The sequence below is a fragment of the Micromys minutus genome, assembly GCF_963924665.1.
Source record: "Micromys minutus genome assembly, chromosome: 4".
NCBI classification, from domain to species: Eukaryota; Metazoa; Chordata; class Mammalia; order Rodentia; family Muridae; genus Micromys; species Micromys minutus.
In genome coordinates, this window is record NC_137973.1 from 32,859,386 (window position 1) to 32,878,580 (window position 19,195).

General features: G+C 46.2%; 1 protein-coding gene across 1 annotated transcript in view; it reads left to right on the forward strand.

The window, feature by feature from the left end:
- The first annotated feature begins 1,018 nt into the window (after nucleotides 1–1,018).
- The window catches only part of NOTCH2 (notch receptor 2), a 124,895-nt gene continuing 106,718 nt past the window's right edge, over nucleotides 1,019–19,195 (forward strand). Inside the window, exon 1 of the mRNA XM_080915930.1 lies at nucleotides 1,019–1,228. Within this exon, the coding sequence (XP_080772056.1) occupies nucleotides 1,156–1,228 (73 nt within the window). The 5' untranslated portion in view covers nucleotides 1,019–1,155. The remainder of the gene's footprint in view (nucleotides 1,229–19,195) is intronic.

Consider the following 19,195-nt stretch of genomic DNA (forward strand, 5'->3'; position numbering starts at 1 on the left):
TAGTTGCCAATTTCATCTCGTCTACAGACGCATTTATACCCAGGCTAGGTCACACTCCACCCTCACTTTGGAAATAACTACTGTTAGGGTACTAGCCTTATCTGTCTTTTACAAACTATGGACACAAACATCCACAAGATGTTTAGCATTGTTTGGAAACGTTTATATGTAAATAGTATTCTTAGAGTCTCGATCTGCAATTTGTGTTTTCATCATCATTTTGGTTTTGCGGTTGACGTATGTGAACGTGGTATTTTCGGTTGTATTGCACTTCACGTATAATTACGCATTATTCATCTAGTCCCAAAGGGTGGGGCATTTAGGTTACTCTTGCAGCTATTGATAGTTTACAAAGAGTATTCCTGCTTCTGCTTACCATTTTCTACACCTTTGACTAGAGTTTCAGGCTCCTGCTGTCGGGATACCTGTCCCTTGAAAGCCTCCCCGAAATTCTCCTATACCCTAGAGTAGATGATTCCAGTGTCCCAAGCATCTTACTACACGAAGTTCACTAAAAGAATCAAAGATAGGTGGGTGGATGATGGATGAATGAACGAAATGCCCAGAGCATCTCAAGGAAAGTCCTCTTAAGAGGACTTTGGCGCCTTTGCCCCCTGCCTTCCACTGACAGCCCCGTCTCAGCTCTCCCTCGTTCCTCCAACCAGTCAAGGAGTGTGTGGGTGTGTGGGGCAAGAGGTCTGCCTCTCTGGCTACAAGTTCAGGATCTGAGCAAACCCTGGCGTTTGATGTTGGGCGCTTCACCCGCTCTCCCCAAACCCCCTTCGCAGAGCTGTTGGGCGGGCCAGGCGACCAGGAGGGCGGAGTACCGAGTGTTGCTCGTTTAAATCCCTCCGCGAGCAGAGGACCGGCGCTTCTTTCTGCGGGAAACCCCTGAGCGCGCGGCGGCGACGGGGGCGGGGCCTCGCGGTGGGAGGAGGCCGAGGCGGAAGGACACGCGGGCCGCCCGGCCGCGCGGCACAGCCAGAAACTTTCAGCCAAACTTCGGGCGGCGGCCTGGCTGCGCGGAGTGCAGGGGCGGCGCGGCGTGAGCTCCAGGACCCGGCGAGCCGCGGGGGCAGGGTAGAGCACGCGAGAGCGAGGCTCCTGGTCGGGACCCGCTCCCCATGCGGATCTGTTCTGGCTGCGGCAGCGAAGATGCCCGCTCTGCGTCCCGCCGCGCTGCGGGCGCTGCTGTGGATCTGGCTGTGCGGCGCGGGCCCCGCGCACGGTGAGTACCGGGCGCCCGGGAGACCCATCCCTCTGCCTCCGCGCTCCGAGGGCTGCGCCTTCCAAACTGCCTCGTCCGGGCCTCGAGTCTTGGCAACGCGTAGCTTCTCGGGTTCCGCCTTAGCGGGGTCCGGAGCGAGCAGCTCGCGGGCTGAGATGCGAGTGTGGTTGGGAGGGCGACGGGGGGCTTGCGTCGTTCGCAGCTTTTGACACCCGGATCGTTCGGTCTGTCCGGAGGAGGAGTTGGGCGTGGGGCTTAGTTCTTGGAGAGGTGGAGGCAGCAGTGGGGGAACTGGTGTGGCAGCGTGCTGAGCCACATGATTGAAAATCTCAACTGCTGTTATTCTTTCCGAGGCGCGGAGCTGTGCTGCGGTTCCAGTGTGCGTCCAGCCCCAGGAATGTGGTGTGACGATCCCCAACTCCTCCAACCTGGCAGCAGCTTGCTGCTCTTTTGGCACTGTTGGGGGTGGGGCAGGGACAGGGGGGCAGGCGAGGAAAAGTGGAGACGTTGGTTGATCCGTAGTGCTTGCTTAGAAAGTCTCCTTAGGGTGGGATATTCCGTCCCCCCTCGCAAACACGGTGGGAGCCAGGAAAGGAAATCGAATCATACTTTACCCACTCCACCCACATCTTTAGATTTTACGTTTCTTTGGAATGTTGTATGGAAAGACTCGGCTTTGGAGCCCAGCTCTGTAATCCTGGATTCAAATCTGCTGTATTAACTCGCCAATAAAATGGGGATGAAATTACCCAGCTAATAGGATTAATTAAAAGAATGTGTATTAAACCCGTAGCGTTTAAAAGATGCTCAGAAAAGTTCTTTCAGGGCAGGGGCAGCGGTTTGGTCTTTCTGAATGAAGTTTGTGCTTCTAGTTGGGGGTACGTCTTGTACATGTTTGTTGAACTGGTAGGGTCCTCCTTTAGCTCAAGAACAGTTAACTTTTACCAGAAAAACTCTAGTACATATTTTCAGAGAAAGGATGAGTTTCAGCAAAATACGGTCTTTGTTCATTGTAAGAAGCAGCTGACATGCCAAGTGCAGATGTTTTGAGGAGGACTCGATTATTTATCACCTGCAAACAGTGCTGGGTTGTTCAGCACCAACCAGATACTTTTTGGAAAGTTCAAATGTCTTACATTGCTGGGTCCGCAGGTTTTCAGAAGTGGACTAGGAGGCTGTTCAGGATGAACAGTTTCTGAAACTTTTCCTAAAAAACATTTTTGCCTTGGCATTTTTGAGCGAAGCTGTTAGCCCTAAGTGTAGATTTAGGGTAAGGAGGTGTATAATTAGTGTGATTTTTCTGAGGATTACAGTGCTTGGTCCTCATGACTTGTTTTACGTAGTAAATCACTTTAGCAGTCATGATCTGTGAAATCATTTCCCTTATGAAACAGGATTAAAAGAGTAACTTTTTTTTTTCTTGAGTACTTCGGGGACTAATTCATAGGACTGTCAAGTGACTCACAAGGGCTAACACGGCAACAGGAATGGGATGAGGCTGGTTCATGGGCTTTTCTTCTGTGTTGAACCCTAGTGCATTGAACTGATGCCCCCTTCTGCTCCTGGGGGCCATTGCTATCACTAGTATCTTTTGGGGGGTGAGGTGTCAAATTGAATGTTAGTCCAACTGGCTCAAATTTAGGTATTTTGGGTTTTGGACAGGTGTTCTTTAGATGCTAAACTATTCTCATAAAAGAGATTATAGAGCTCCTTGTTGCAAATCTTGAATCTTCCCAGGGTCTAGCAGGGAAGCTTCCCAATCTATTCTGGTGTGTTTTGCCAAGGTACCAATTATAATTCTCCCTCCCTAACTTTTGAGTGTTCCCATGTTTGGCTTGTGGCCAGTTGTTAATTTGAACATCACCAGTTCCTAAGGCAAGGATCTGTCAACCCATCTGTGTAAGCTTCTGAACAACTCTCTGGACCACCCCTTACTTCTGGCTTTCCTTTGGCTCTGCAGTGGTTTTTCTGTCACCTAGACACTTTCTCAGTTGAATCCCTATCCTGAAAGAGCAAGTTTTTTTTTTTTTTTTTTTTTTCTCTTTAGGATGGAGATTAAATTCACACTATAACTATTTCCTGTTCTTTCTTTCTTTTTTTTTTTTGGGGGGGGGGGTGTTGTTGCACTTGGTTCCAGAATATGATGTTTGAAAAATATATACCAGTGTTTTGTTGGCATCTCTTTTTTGCCTCCTCTGTGGATTTGTGTTGCCCAGTGGGGCAGCCCTGGCGCACTGGGCTGTCACTGGTTTCAGGAGCTTTAAAGAATGTCTTAAGTGCAGTGGGGTATGCTTGGATGCTTGAGAGCAACCTTACAATACATTTTTAAAAATATCACACCCACAGAAATTTTATTTTGCCCACAAAATTTGCATCAATCTGAGTTCCCACTCTGCCATTCCTGGTGACTGTCCTCCCTGCCCCGTCCGTTGTGGAGGAAGAGAGCTGAGCTGTGTGTCCTGATTGCAGCAGAGCCGCTGCTGTGGGTCCTACACTCAGCACCCTTGTGTTCTGACACAGGAGGCCTGAGAATCTGTAATTAAAAAAATAAAAAAAAGGCTTACAGAAGGTTCTGACAAAGTGATCAGGTGGGACAGTCACAGATTATCCCACTTTATCTTCCTTCAAGAGGCATATGAGATCTTTCCTTGTAGATTTTATTACTTTACACATGAAACCCAGCTCTCCCCAGCTGTTAACCCTTCTGACTCTCAAGGAATTCAGAAATTGCTAACATGAAAGCTGTAAACTGATTGGTTCCTTCTTGTGAACAACAACTACTAAAAGGGCTTCATGTGAGTGACGTTACACCCTGTCCCCTGCTCTGTCACACATCCTTTTTCAAATGTCATACATACTTATACATTTGGATTCTTTATAAATTTTTCCAGATTTGTATGTGTGTGTGCGCACACACACACACACACACACACACGTTTGCTCAAGCATTCGAGTACCTTCTAAGGCATGCTTTGGATAGGAATGCAGTCTTGTGCTGTATTTACAGTCTGTATTTAACAGTTTTCTTTCTGATGCCTGTTCAGATGTCTCATCGATTCTGAACTTTCTGGATTCTCCTGCTCTTATCTTCTCTTGCTTCCTAAACGAGCCTAGAAACCGAGGAAGTCCCTTCTGGCACTTCCCCTCACACCCATCCACTGTATGTGTAGTATTTGGGACAGGCCACTAAGCTGGGAGCGAGAGACCAGCAGTCTCTTCCAGCCCTGTTATTAATCGATTTGGTGACCTTGCAGGGGAGCCCATGTTTTGGTAGTCCACTTTCTCATGGACTTTGTCACTGATCATGGTTACAGAGCTGGGACTAGAATTTCTTTCTTTAAGGCCTCAGGTCCAGGGCCTTGAGGACTGTCCACACTGCTTCTGTCTTGTGTACAGATGAATTTGTGTACACAGAAGCACATCTCAAGCACTTACTGTTACTGTGTGCTCCAGGGAAAGATTTGTGCCTTTGCAGGTATGTGTTCCAGTGCCCACAGCTCTACCCTCTGCTTGGCATGGTACCTTGGCATCTCACTGGCACCCTGTAAAGACGTGCTCACTTGAACAAGTGACTTTCCGTCCTCTTTCTCTGTAGACCACTGTAGTCCTCCTGGATGCCAGTTAAATAGGATTTGCAAAAGTCTGCTTACTTCACATCTGGGGGAAAAGCAAATATTTCCCTTTCACAAATGTCCTCTCTCTCTCTCTCTCTCTCTCTTTCTCTCTGTTTCTTTTCTAATCATTCGAGCTGTTGAAAAGGTCATTTTGGGTTTGGAACCTCCCTCTGAGGCTATGACATCCACTCTTACCTGAGCTGTCCTGCTCCCTGTGTAGTGGGCACAGGTTAGCATTCATGCCATTTTGTTCACCTTTACTACAGAAGGTGTTCATCTGGGGAACGGCTTGGGATCCTTTTTGGAATAGTATCTTTTTCCTTGGAGTTGGCTTTGTTTTGATATTTTTAAGCCTTTTCATCTTAATTTGATATGGCAATCCATATTTCAGAATACAAGCATTGTACTTTGAGTAGCATGGATGCTTTTCTGGAGCACCACTACCAAACAACAACAGTAACAACAACAAAATCCACCCTTCCCAGACTCCCCCAGATGAGGCATGCTGAATAGCTGTTTGAGACAACCACATGTGATTGGTCCCTGACATACAGACCCTGCTCTTTGAGAGAGGTGCTCTGTTATGCACACGACCCTTTTCTGTCCTACAGGATGCTCACAGCCTGTGCCCAGTGTGCAGAGCTCTCTTAGCAGAAGGTCTTGGTTGAGCGCCTGTGGCTCCCTCTGTGTGTCTACAGACTTATAGTACCTGGTACCTTTTGAGACAGGGCTGGCCTTGGACCCTTGGTCCCCTGTGTCAACCTCTGAAGTGCTGGTGTACAGTGTGCACCATCACGTCACACCTGGCTTTGTGCTAACCCCTGTTTTTACTTAAGAGGTGGGCCAAGTTCACCTCTTTGTTGGTTGTGCAGATGGGGACTTTAAAGCTCTCTGGTGCTTCTCTCTGTCCATGGTAGATCCTGGGGCAGAGCACCTGTGTCTCCTGTCAAGAGGCAGGGTGGTCATTCTTTGACCCCCTGTAATTCTTACATGTACCCAGCTTCTCCCCTCTTGGTTTCCACTCACTGGTATCATTTCTGAATTTTGTCATCAGAGTCCTGAGCTTTGTGTGAGTGACAAAAGTAAAAGGGGCTGGTTATGTACCCTTCATTGAAGTGACACCCACTTGTCCATAAAAGGAGTGGAACTTGTGAAGGACATTATGTTCTTCTGTCTGGGAAGGCTGTTCAGATGAACTGCCTTAGCTCTACGTCTTCCTACCTCCCTGCCCAGATCAGCCCATGAAGGAGGAAAGAATGTGTCCAGCAGTTTCCTTGCCTCCTCTTAAGAAAAGAACACATGGTTGTCCTGGGTAGCGTGACTCAGTGGATCTGGAGTAGTGCCTGGGAATTTGTATGTTCTAGTCCAGGGCAGGGAGATGGCTCAGTGTGTAGAGTACCTGTTACAAGCAAGAGTGCCTGGGTTTGGATCCCAGCACCCACATAATAAGCAGCTGTGGTGATGTTTGTGATTCCATAGCTGGGGGCAGAGACAGGAGGATCCTGGGGGTTTACCATCAGTCCAGATGAAACAAGAACTCTATTGGTTTAGAGAAAGATCCTTTCTCAAAAAGTAAGCAGATGGTGCTGGAGAGATGGATCAGGGATGGCGAGTGCTCCCTGTTCTTCCAAAGGACATGAGTTCAATTCCCAGCACCTGCATCAGATGACTCCAGTTCCAGGGGGTCTGATGCCCATTCCTGGCTTCCATGGGCACTGACACACATATGAGTTACACTCACACACACATAGCTGCATGCTCCTCAGTGCCGGCTTGGAAAGAGGCCTTCACTGCTACCACTGTAAGGCAGATAATGCTGCCTTGTCTTTTTAAAGAGCCGGTCTGTGAAGTATATATTTTAAGACTGACATATGTGCAATGTGTGTCTTTAACGGCGGTCTCCCTCCCTCCATCAGTGTTCCTCAGATACCAGAATGCACAGATTGCAAAGGCAGGGCTGTCTTTAGCCGAGTGATTGATGCTTCCTGCGAGGATATCTGTTTTGCTAACCTGTGAACGCATAGCTGCTGCCCACTTTTCCCTGGAGTACAGGACCATGGAGAGAGAGGAACACAACTTATTTCAGGCTGTCCTGATTATTTTTGAGAGAGGGCCTTATAACTCTGTAGCCCAGATTGACCAGAACTTCCTGTATTCTAGGCTGGCCTTGAACTTAGGCCGTGGGCCTTGGCCTTCTTATCATTGTGATTAGAGGAACAAGCCACCATTTGGGTGGCAGTACTGACTTGGGGTGGGCTGGAATATTTTAACGTGCAAGGAAGGAAAGGGAGAATGCCCAGGGCACCGAAGGTCGCTGGAACAGTACACTATGTGAGAAGGGCCGAGGATTGTTCTGTTACCATGGCACTCCACATTACCTCCTTTGATGGAAAGAAGGGAGTGGCTTTGGAAGTTTGTAGGCTGTCCTCTGGGCTCCGGTGGGTCCGGCTGCACAGTGTCCCCTGGCAGCAGCAAGAGGTTTGCTGTCCCTTTCCTCTTCGAAGGGATTATTATCTGTTTGCCAGTTAACATCGTGGCCTTCAAAAGAGTGAAACAGAAAGAGGGGTTGTGGGAGCCGGAGTGAGCAATGCAATGGTGGTATTTATTTTTTATTGTTGTGTTTGCTCAGTGTGTTCAAAGAACGCAGAGTCACTGCTCAGTTGCCAATGGGACTCTCAGGGACTGGACTCCATTGCATTAGAGGAGGGACCCAGGCCCTCAGCGCCTGGCTGGGAGACCAGAGGTGCCAGCTCAGCCATTGAATTGGCCTGCAGTTCAAGGGGTCCAGGGACATTTGTGTAGAATCCTTTTGAAGACCGTGGGCCCTAAGAGTGGTGCTGTATTAGGACCTTGGGTGTGTCATCAGGCTTAATTGCTGTTTCCCTTGGCATCTTGGGGCAAGCAGTGGAGGGAAATAGTCTCCAGGTATGTGGGAATGGTACCCAAAGTGGAAGTTAGGATCCTACCCCCAGGACTGATTGCATCACTGAGATGAGGCAGATAGGTACATGATGCGTAGTCTGGAAGCCATCTAGCCAGTTATCACGCTCTCTGAACGCAGTTTCCTGCAGTGTGAGTAGCCAAGAGAAGTGGGGTTCTGGGGGAGTACCTAGGAGAGAACAGTAGCCCCCGCTCCCCCACCCCAGGGGGTTCTCTGCTATTCTGCACAGTCCGATATTTTCTTTTCTCTGTTGTAACATAGAAAAAAAAATCAGCTTGACTTGGTGAGAAGACAAAGACCTCCTTGTCTCATGGGGGTGTGGATAGAAAATTGGCAGCTGTTGTGGTGGCTATTAGTGGGTTCGTGGTGAGAGAGCAATTGTGCCCTCAGCCCTGCATGGCAGGCTCGCTATAGGACATGTTAGGGTGGAAACTGTCTTCCTTGGAAGATCCAGTTCTCAGCGGCAGTGACTGAAAGACCTTCTCATCACAGGCATGGGGAGTGTGTGGTGTGGACACACCCAGAGTCACTGCTGCAGGTGGCATTGATTAATCATGCTGACATAGCCCTCGCCCTGTTTCACTTGTCTTGGCAAAACCCTGTTCTGCCAGCTCCTCCAAACACTTATGTGGTACCAGGAGAGATGGAGCAAGGTCTTGGCAGTTGCGGGGGTGGTCATTCCACTGTCCTCTGTGTCTGGAACTGTCTGCCATCACCTTGGCTGACCTGATGACTTTTCGGCAAGGTGTAGAGGACCTGGGTCTGTCTTCCAGTGGACTGAAGCCCAGTTCCCTGGAGGCCTGCCTGCAGAGGTTTCCGGTCTCCAAGTCAGTTCCTTCTACAGGTTGTTGGCAACTGAGTAATAATTCTGGGTTCTTTGACTATATCCGACCAACATCATGCCAGAGTGGACTCATTGCCACACAAAGACTGGTTGGGTGTGTGGTGTTGCAGAACCTGTTTCTGGGGTAAGAGTGACTCTCCCCATAGACATGTTTATTCATATGAAGAAAGTATGTGTGTTTTGTGAGGTCAGGAAAAGACGATGAGAAGATTTTGATTGGAGTCAGATACTGTCTCCTTAATAATATGTCTCCACTTAACAAATAGCACCCCCTTTAAATGCAGCCTTGTTAGCCAGGTAAGGTGTTGAACACACAGCTGTGGTTGTATGCTAAAGTATACGTCCTTTTTCAGAGGCAGGTGCATTTTTAAATTGTGTGCTTTGCTTCCTTTTCATTTCGTGTTCTCCTCCCTGCCCTCCCCCTCCCGTTCCCCTCTGTGAGAAAATTCTGGGTAGTGTTTAGGTCACAAGCATTACTTAGCCGGAGAAATCTTGTCTGTTGGGCTTATTAGGTGTCCCAGTGAGAATGATTGAATGCTGTCTACTTAGGTGGTGTTGCTGGGTTAACTCCTGCCGAGGGAAAATGGCAAGGTGCTGGTTGCCTTGTGTTCTCCTGGAAAATAGCAAGTCTCACTGAGGTTCCAGGACATGCTATCTTGCCTATTCGTTTTTATATATTTTTCTATGCAGTATACATGGCTGTTCATTTGCTGGCTCTTCTTTAAGTGGCACACACATATCTTTAGGTATTTATTTTCTTGCAACATTTAAGACACTTGTAAATCTTTATGAGGATTTAAAGGAAAAAGCCCATATGGTGTACCTAGCTCAAGGTTTTGTCTTTATGTCAGCCACAGCTGAGCGAGGTGTGCTTACCTAATTCAAGAATGCTGGGAAAGGAGGCAGGAGAATTGCTGTAAGGACAGTGTAGCTAGCTCGGCTACATAGGAGGATCTCCTGTTCTCTCTCAAAGTAAGGCAAGTAACCACTTATAGTCCTTGGGACACACTTCCTAACCATTAAGGAAAATGGTTGTAACTAAAAACAAACATTGTAACAGTTTCGCTCAGGTAGGTTTACATAGCAACAGAATTATTCCTTATGTTTACACATAATTAACTCATATTTATACTGTGTTGATTTTCCCTGGCACCTTTACAAGGTTTTGTGTGTATATGTGATTTTAAAAGCAGTTACATTTAGAATTCTTTAGGTATGTGTGAGCAATCAGAATAATACCACCACACCTCTGTTAATGTTTTGGTATTCATGTTTGTATTTAGTTACATCTTTTTTCTACTTTTAGATTTCAAAAGCTCCTGTACATTTGAAAGTCCAAATACTATACATTTAAAAGTTGTATACACGCACTATACCAACAGTTTTCTGTTTAAAATCTTTTCATATATTTGATTCCAGTGATTAAATCACACTCTTAAGAAATGGGCTTTCTCTTTTGACTGCAGATTTGGTTGGATCCAACCTCTCTCCTCCCGTTCCATGTACCGATAAGAATCATCTGCCCACCTGAGGAAGCTTTGCTCTTTGGGATTCCAGTGATTTCTAAATCTAAGAGAGTGGTACCTAAAAAATGAGAGACAATTGGCATCTCTAATAATCACATCAATTCTAAGCCAGATTGTGGTTAACATCTTGATACTTTAAAGTATTTTTCCATGCTCAGTGCCTATTATAAAATTTAATTGGGATTTTAACAGACATATAGTTTTAATCTCCTCCTATACCACTAAAACAATCTGAACATTTCCTCCGTATATGTTAGTATCCTTTAAGAATATGACTACATGCTACTTTGTCTTAAGGGTCTACTATTCTTCATTTTTGTGGAAACCCATTCTTTATTTCCAAGTGTCATACAGAATGCTGGAATGAATATTTTTGTAGGGTCTGGCTCTGGGCTTAAGAGCACTGGCTGCTCTTCCAGATTCCCAGTAGCCACCTCCATGCTCACAACCATTAGCTCTATTTCTAAGGGCTTCAATACCTCCATCTGGCCTCTGTGGACCCTGCACACCCCTGTGGTACACACACGCGCACACACACACACACACACAAATCACTTATTTTCTACTGAAATCCAGCTTAAGCCACACTGTTGTATTGCTTTTTATGGAGTTTGCCCCTGTCATACTTTTATTCACAAAATATGAGGCCCAGCCATTGCCAGCACTGGGTTCCATTTAAATAATTCTTTACTACCTGGCAAATGGTGGCTCTTACCTCGGCTCTTGTTTTTTCTTTTATCAGAGCAGTATAGTTTAAAAAAAAAAGTCTCAGTGAATTCTTATAATCCCTCTCTTTCCTTTTTGGTTTTTTTTTTTTTTTTTTTTTGTTTACTCAACTGTGTCTTTTACTCGTGAATTTTTTAATATATCTGAACTTTAACTATTAAAGGTGTCGGTACTTCATCTTCTTAAGAAATACCACAGCATGCCTGGCAGTTCACAGTACATACAGGCTGGGGGTGGCTGTAGTGGAGCATGTGTGTAACATGCATGACGCCCCGGGTTCAGTGTCCAGCACCAAAGGCACTCAGCCATACAAAACCCACTCACTCTACCTCTGCCTCGATCATCCCAACAATCCCAACATAAAGACCAAACAAGCCAACCAGAAAACTATATGAAATACCGTTTGGCATGAGAAATGCTCCTTTGATAAGGTAATCATTTTTCATCTTTTGAATTCTAAAGGGCTTGGTCAAGCTTTTAAGTTTTTGAGACAGGGCCTTGCTCTGTAGCCCTGGCTGGCCTAGAACTCAGATCTCTACTGGGATTAAAGGTGTATGCCATCATACCTTGGCCTTGGCCATTTAAAAACATACATATATTCAGTATTTTCTATAGCTACTTTAAATTTTGTTTTTGGGTCTAGTTGTTTAGTTCTGATTTCTGAGAGTCTCGTGCAGCCGAGGCTGGCCTCAAACTCACTAAAATGTGGAAACTCACTGAACTCTTGATCTTCCTGCCTCCATCTCCCTAGAGGGAGTTATAAGTACACACTACCATTGCCTAGGTTGCTGCTTTAAAACTTGGATCTGACTTTATCATACAACCGCTTGTTGTAAGTTATATGCATCAAGGAAACATACATTTACTATATATAATACTGGGTTTAGGAAAAGACCTTGGAGGCAAATGGTATGTTATTCTACCGCTGTCCTGTCTTTGGGACTGTGCAGAAACGTGGAGCACATAGCGCTCTGAATGGCACCAGATCCGGTTCCCACTCACTGCAAATCCTGACCTAATTGGGGAGCCTGGACAGTGGTCAGGGCAGTGGGTTCAGGCTGACATCAGGGTGACTGAGATTCCCTTCTCTCTACCCTCACCAAATTGATTCGCCGTGGGATGCTGTGGGACGGAATGGCCTGAAACAACCTGTTGTTTTGGCACCCTGTGGATACCACCTGTTTCTTCCATTTCTCACTCCAGCCTCCCACTTACAGTGTGGGGCTGAATGCACAGCGGGGAAGCGATCAGCGTTGGTGCCCAAGAATGTTGCAATAAGGAGGAATAGATTGCTTTCTGCAAGCTTGTGTGTTCCTAAGACACCCCACTGCTTTTGACAGGAGTGCTTCGCCTGAACGGCTCTGTGCTGAAGCCTTGCTGCTCCCAAGTGTTTGCTGCAGAGTAATTCCAGGCTGTATGAATGCCTAAGTATCATTGGAATTTACTGGGCTGGTTGTTTGCCAGCAATTACCATATTTAGCATGAGGAGACCTGGGGAATGAGGACATTTCTGACCAACCAAAGAAGGAAACTCTCTGAAGGACTGCAACTTTCTTTCTCTCTCTCTTCCTTTCTTCCTTTTTCTTTCTTTCTTTCTTTCTTTCTTTCTTTCTTTCTTTCTTTCTTTCTTTCTTTCTTTCTTTTTTCTTTCTTTCCTTCTTTCTTTCTTTTTAATGAGGTGGTCAGGAGAATGCCAGCCAAGCTAGGACTTTAATTTGTGACAACTGGTCTTTGTTTTTGTGCCCCTTCCACATAATTAATTTATGAACGGGCAGAGAGATTTGATAGTGAAGTTCTTTCTCACCCTGAAGTCCAACTCTGCCTTCAGGAGGAAGTAGGGAATTAATTCTCACGATTCCCTGCTGCCCGGCTGAGCCAGCAGGTGAGGCTGTGGATTGAACTGGCTGTTTTCTACTTTGCTCCTTTAGGATTGTGTTCGGTTTCAGCTTTGTCCTGGCCCAAATTTATTTTGGCCTAGTCCTTGTCTCCACCCTGTGTTTGGAGACACCAGCTTTCCTGCTGTGACTTAACATTTCTCTGCCTCATTTTTTCCAGTTAAAACACAATCTAGTACTGGAATGATCAGCCAATATAATTAACATTATTTTTATAAAGTAAAACAACCTCCAACATCTGTACAGCCCCATGTAGTTTAAGGCCACCTCACAGGAGTTGTTCCTCTAATCCCTGTAAACCTTTCCTGGAGCCCAAGCACCAAGAGCTCAGGTGCTTTGCACCGCTTCCTGTTTCTTCCTAGATGATAGAGGGTACTTGGAAGGCCGGAGGAGGGCACGCAGGCACTCACACGCACATTTTGATTGTTTTTTTAAATGCTCATTTCCTTCCCCAAAAAGTGTGTTGCGCTTTTACTATGTAAGCATCGTCCCAACAGGGCTGTAGTGTAGTTCCTCATTGCACTCACATGACTGTCCTGTGGGGTAAACAGCATTCACTTGTACTGTAGCTTAAGGAGTTTAGAGCTTAGAATGTTAAGGCTGCACCCAGAGCCCTACCAGGGCCTCTGCAGCTACCGTATTAATGCACACATTTTTTAACTTCCTGGAAGACAGAGGGAGGAATAGGGAGACTGAGGCTCAAGGTGCTGTGATTAGTAATTGGCTTAGTTTAGATTCATAAATAGGTTTGAACCCAATATTCTTATGTGTTCAAAGACACTGCACACACGTTTACTGATAGGAATAACTAAACATTACATCACAGGATCTTCTGTTTTGAAGAGCCAGCCTCTTAGGAACCCTTTGTGTCTTCTTCTCTTCAGTAAGGCTGGGATGGACGTGTCAGCTGACAGGTGCAGCTGTGGCCCTGGCATCCTCTTAGCTGCTCCACCGCCAGGACAGGCATATAAAATTCAGGGAGATTGGCAGGAGTTCCTGTTGGGTCAACATGTGTCTCAGCTCCGAGCTCTCTCAGAAGCACCCAGTTTCTGGCTCTTCTCGGGACATTCCAGCGTGTGTAGAGCTTTTGAGAGGACATTTTCAGCTTTGTGGGGAGAAGGCGGAGACACCGACAGGTGTGGCTACCAGTTTACTAGCTTTTGTCTTAGGACAGATTTCTTAAGTTCTTTGTGCCTTCATTTTGCTGTCTGTGTAGTGAGTAGGGCAGTGGCTTGTGATTCGGAGGCTGTTGTGAACATTCAGTTGTCTCTGTTAGACTCACAGGACTGTCTGGAGCAAAGTGAGTGTGGTAAGGGCTTGGCAGTGATGTCCCTTTAGGTCCCTGCACAGTGGAATGCTCCAACCTTTGTGTGGAATCAAGTGCAAGTGAGTGAGTGACTGTAGCCCCCGTGAAGAACTGGGAACTTGAGCTTTGCTGCCCGGGGCTGTCCCCCTGCTTTCTTCTCGCTTGGGAAGGGTTGAAGAGCATCACATTGAAGTCTTCCTTTCATGGGGTATGAGTCCGACTTGGAGAAGTTTTGTGTACTGCTTGGAAGGTGGTGCCTTTACTTTTTAACCAGGCACTGTGGTTATATGTTGCATCGGGCCATAGTGGGATATTTTCCCCAAAGACGTTGATCTTAGAATAGTTTTAGGTTCAAACCTTTTTTTTTCTTCAATTTTTATATTTTATTTGTTTGTGTGTGTCTCTGTGTGTGGATGTCTTCAGAGGTCAGAAGAGAATGTCAGATCCCCTTTTGAGTTACAGGTGGCTATGCACCTCAAGTGCATGCTGGGAACTGAACTTGCTTCTTCAGGAAGAGCAGTAAGTGCTCTTATGCACTGAGCCATCTCTCCAGCTCCAAGGTTCATACTTTCTCTAGCCCTTCTGTGGTATGACATGTTATTGTGTGCCATTCGGTACCATGGTGAGGGATATTAATAAGGTTAGGATACTTCATTCATTATCTCAGTTAGACATTGCAAAATAATACCAATATGTCAATCTCTCATTTTAATTGCAGAGGCCATTGGAGGTTCTCAGGCTGAGAGAACCTCCTACTCCATGCCTAGTTTAAAGATGGAGAAACGGAAGCCTATAGAAACAGGGCGTGTGCCAGAGGGATAGGCGCCAGGCTCGGGTCAGGTCCAGGATTCATGCTGGTCAGGTGGTTTTTGTTTTGCTTTTGATTTTGTTTTTTTTCCCTCTGTGCTTGCTCCTCAGAGGTAAGTCAGTGTGCCGACTATCTGGGTTTTGAGGTCTGAGGGTTAATTTCAGAGCCAATAGCAGTGAAGGAGTAGGAAGGATGTGGGGGAGGGCAGAGGTGTAGCCATCTTGAAGCTGTCTCTGAATCAACGTTTCCTGGGGACTCGGGCTTGTCCCTTTGGAGTTCTTTGCCATGTGAGGGTAACCCAATGGCCCTGGTGTGACTGATGATTCAGGGTTGGATCAGTCAGGACTGGGAAGCTGCTGTGTCAGATGTATGTTAACATTTGTTTCCCATGACAGCTTGCTTATCTTAAGTCTTGGCAGCCTTGGACAAATGGCTGTTAGGTTTTTTTTGTTTTGTTTTAAGACAAAAATTTAAGTTCTACTTTGCAGATCTTGTGATCCACCTTCTCCCTACCACTCCCTTTTGCTCTCCCTACAATTATTTTTAAGACTTTGTTTTTCCATTGTGGGAGTATGAAAGGTTTCTTTTATAGTCTCGAGATATTTATAATTATTGGTAAGCACACAATTGACAGAAAATGTTGTGTATTCATTTTAACTTAAGATATCCCTAAAATACTTAAACTATGTTTCCTATAATTTGGATCTTCCAACAAAAGCAGTTGAAGCTACTTTCTGTGACGGCTGTACTAAGGGGAGGGACATCTGGATATAACTTAGATATGTATGAAGATACTCTGGAGAAACGGCAGTGTCTGTGTGAAAGCTGAACTAGGGCATGTCCTCTTCTTAAAGTAAACCAGACAGACAGACACCTCCATTTTCATGGAGCTTATGTGACTTCCAGTTGTTTCTGTGTTCTGAGGGCTTTATGAGGCGACAGATGCTTGGGAAGACAGTACTCCGTGCTTTCAGTCCTTAGAGTAAGCATTATGGTTCCTTGTCACAGAAAGGCCAGGGAATGGCCAAGCATGTGACCCTCCTAGCCAGTGGATCAGAGCAGCAGCTGGGCCAGCCCCACTGGCCTGAATCAAAAGCTGACCCCTAGCTGTAGGGCAGTCTAGTGGGATCCTGTAGTCCACCGATGACTTAGGTTGAGTTTAATAATTTGTGGACTGAGTTGACACTTGGTTCTTCTTAGTATCTTTACTCCAAATGAATACCTGCATAATATTATGGAAATTATTAAAATTCTACTTCCACCTAGAAGAATTCTAGTTCCTTCTGAGCTTTTCTAACTATGAAGAATGTATTTATATTGATAGTAATGCCAAAAGTATTGTTTAGTAGTGGTCTTTTCTGTGTTTTAACTTGACCCAAAGAAACTCTATAGTAGATTGGGACTAGGAGTGAATATTATAGCTTTTATATTTTTATTTTTTGTGATAAGAGAAGTTTAGAAAGATTGAAAATGGTGGCCTGGTGTCCTATTTGTGTTCAGAAATGTTTCCTGGTAGGCTTTTTGGTTAAAAATAGCTTTCTCTGGACTGTGCAGTTGTCTTACTGTGTCCTTCAAAAAGAGATGTGTAAAACAGATTGGAATGCTTCAGTCTCTCCACAGTGGACACGGCCTGCTGCAGAAACTACCTGGTACTAACCTGACCTCACCAGAAACCAAAACTACCCAGTTCCAACCTGCCCCGAGTAGATGCTAGTTAAAACTACCCATTCCAGCCTGTCCTGAGCAGGAAGTTTGAATTGTGTGTGGCATTCTGCACCTGTCGCTCCAGGCCAAAACAAGAGGCCTTGCCGGATCCATGAACCTTTCTCAATGACTTCTCCTCTGGCACTGAGAATTAGTGGCCATTTGCACGAATGTTTATGGGAAGACTGTTTGACACCAGAAGGGATCCCAGAGCGTCCTCTGCTTTGCAGTGCTGGCCTTGTCCTGGGCAAGCATGTGAGTCTTTTCTACACACCCAGCTTTCGTCCAAGGCAGGCCGGCGGCAGTTAGCGCTGGTCATTTCTGAGCAGCCTTCAGGATGGCTTAGATGTGGACGCTTGGATTGCCTCTGTAGCTTCTCTCTTGGTTTTTGGAACATAGATAGACTTGGTTTGGGTTCTTATCAGCTGGGAATATCAGTGAAGCCATTGAAGTCTTTAGGCCTCAGGCCCCTCATTTGCATAGTGGGAGTAACAGTAATAACTCACCTACAGAGTGCTTTTGAAGACATTTAATTATGCCTGCATGGCTCTGGGCACAAAGTAGGAACCCAAAGGTGGGGGTCCCAGAACTTTAAGTGTCATTAGGCTGTGGTAATTCCACATTGGGAATTTCCTCCCTTGGACCTGTTTGTTTCGGTGACTCCTGTTAAGCTCTGCTCCACTACCAAGGCAAGGATCAGGATTACCCAGAATGCCAGCTGAAAGCTCTACCATCTGGTCCTCTTGTTTGCAGTGGCTTTGTTCATAGTGTGCAGCCTCTTGCTCCTCTCACCTCAGAAGCCATTGATTTATAGAAAAATACTGTTCAGGATTTCAGAGCAAAGTTGCGAAAGTCTGCCAGTGCCGAGCTACTTGGTTGGATTATTTCTCTCTTTAACCCCCAAGTCTATGGAAGTCAGGTTTCAGGTGCCAGAAGCCATTGTCTTTCAGCACTGGAGAATTTGTCAAACAGGCCTGTGATGTATCCTCCACTGAAGCTTGTGCCCTAGAAGACTGGAGGTGGGTCTGAGTCTGGCTGGGTAGGGGACTTGGTACCTGCTCCTGCCTCGATTCCTGAGAGTGGCAGAGGCAGCAGTGGAACCGAGGGGAAGCTGCTTTCAGAAGTGGCTGATGTCACATCACCTAATGTTGTACACGTTTGTGCCATGTGGGCTGGGGAAGGGGCTGTCCTGATTTAATCATGTGGCCATTTACCGTTTCTCGACTAAGATGGGGGAGGACTTTTTTTGCTTCATAGAACTTTAGACTGGGAATTTTATTCTCATGAATCACTTATATTGAATAATGTTTCCCACTTTATCCTCAACCCCTTATCTTATTTGAACCTCAAACCAGCTCTACCATAGAGGAGTATAATGAATCTCAAGTAGCTTCAGGGAATTCTTTTGAATCACGTAGTTAGTGTATGACAAAGCCAGGCCTGGAACCAACATTCTTACATGTATGACCGCTCATCTTTTATACCGCATGCTTCCTTCATAGCACCCCTCAAGTCTGGATTCTGTTCCCCCATGTTTGACTTAAAGGGCTCTTACCCCAGAATGCTCTGTTAGCCTTCCCAAAGATGGACTGTCCAGGTGTTGCTCTAGTCACCTGTCCCTGTCCCATCTAAGTGGGATGGATCCAAGGTGAAGCTGGCAGAAAGTGTCACTGCCACACGGCCTGTGCCTGCTGCTCACCTTCGTGCTCTTTCCTCCTTGTTTGTCATTCAGTCTTCACTTGTGAAGCTTGCTTTGAAATGTTAACTCCTCTCCCATTTTCCCTTCCATAAATCCCCATCCCATCCCCCTCCCCCTGCTTTTTGAGGGTGCCCACCTATGCACCCACCCCTCCTGGCTCCCCACCCTGACGTTCCCCTACACTGGGGCATTGAGCCTTGGCAGGACCAAGGGCTTCTCTTCCCTGTGATGCCCAACAAGGCCATCCTCTGCTACATATGCAGCTGGAGCCATGGGTCCATCCATTTGTACTCGTTGGATAGTGGTTTAGTCTCTGGGAGCTCTGGTTGGTTGGCATTATTATTCTTACGGGGTTGCAAACTTCTTCAACTCCTTCAGTTCTTTTTCTAACTCCTCCATTGGGGACCCCATTCTCAGTCCAATGGTTGACTGAGTATCTGCCTCTGTCACCCCCCACCCCCAACGTTATCTAAGGTAGGTTGTCTAGGGTACACAGCAGAAGCCACTCCTTAGTGTGAGTTGAAGCTCTTGATGGCCTGGCTCCTTCCTTAATCACTGCAACAGTAAATAGAGCACCAGCTGTGCATGTGCACGGCGTGTGCACTGTCACTTACACAAGTGCACTTTGGGTTTCTTCTTTTCATCAAAACGAGGAAATAGGACATGTTTTGTTAATGGTGATTGTATATCTACAGCCACAAGGAAGTATGAGTTCGGGTTCTGTGGGAGTGCTAAGTGATAGAGTGCAGGGGAGAAAAGGCATGCTGGGTAAATGCTAGCTGCTAGATGTTCAGGAGAGGAAACGCGTGCACCCACACTGCGCTTCTGGTGTAAGGGTCAGTTCTGAGGTAAGGGTGATATGAAAACCCTTGCCTGCATTCATGGTGTGTGTACCTTTTCTTAA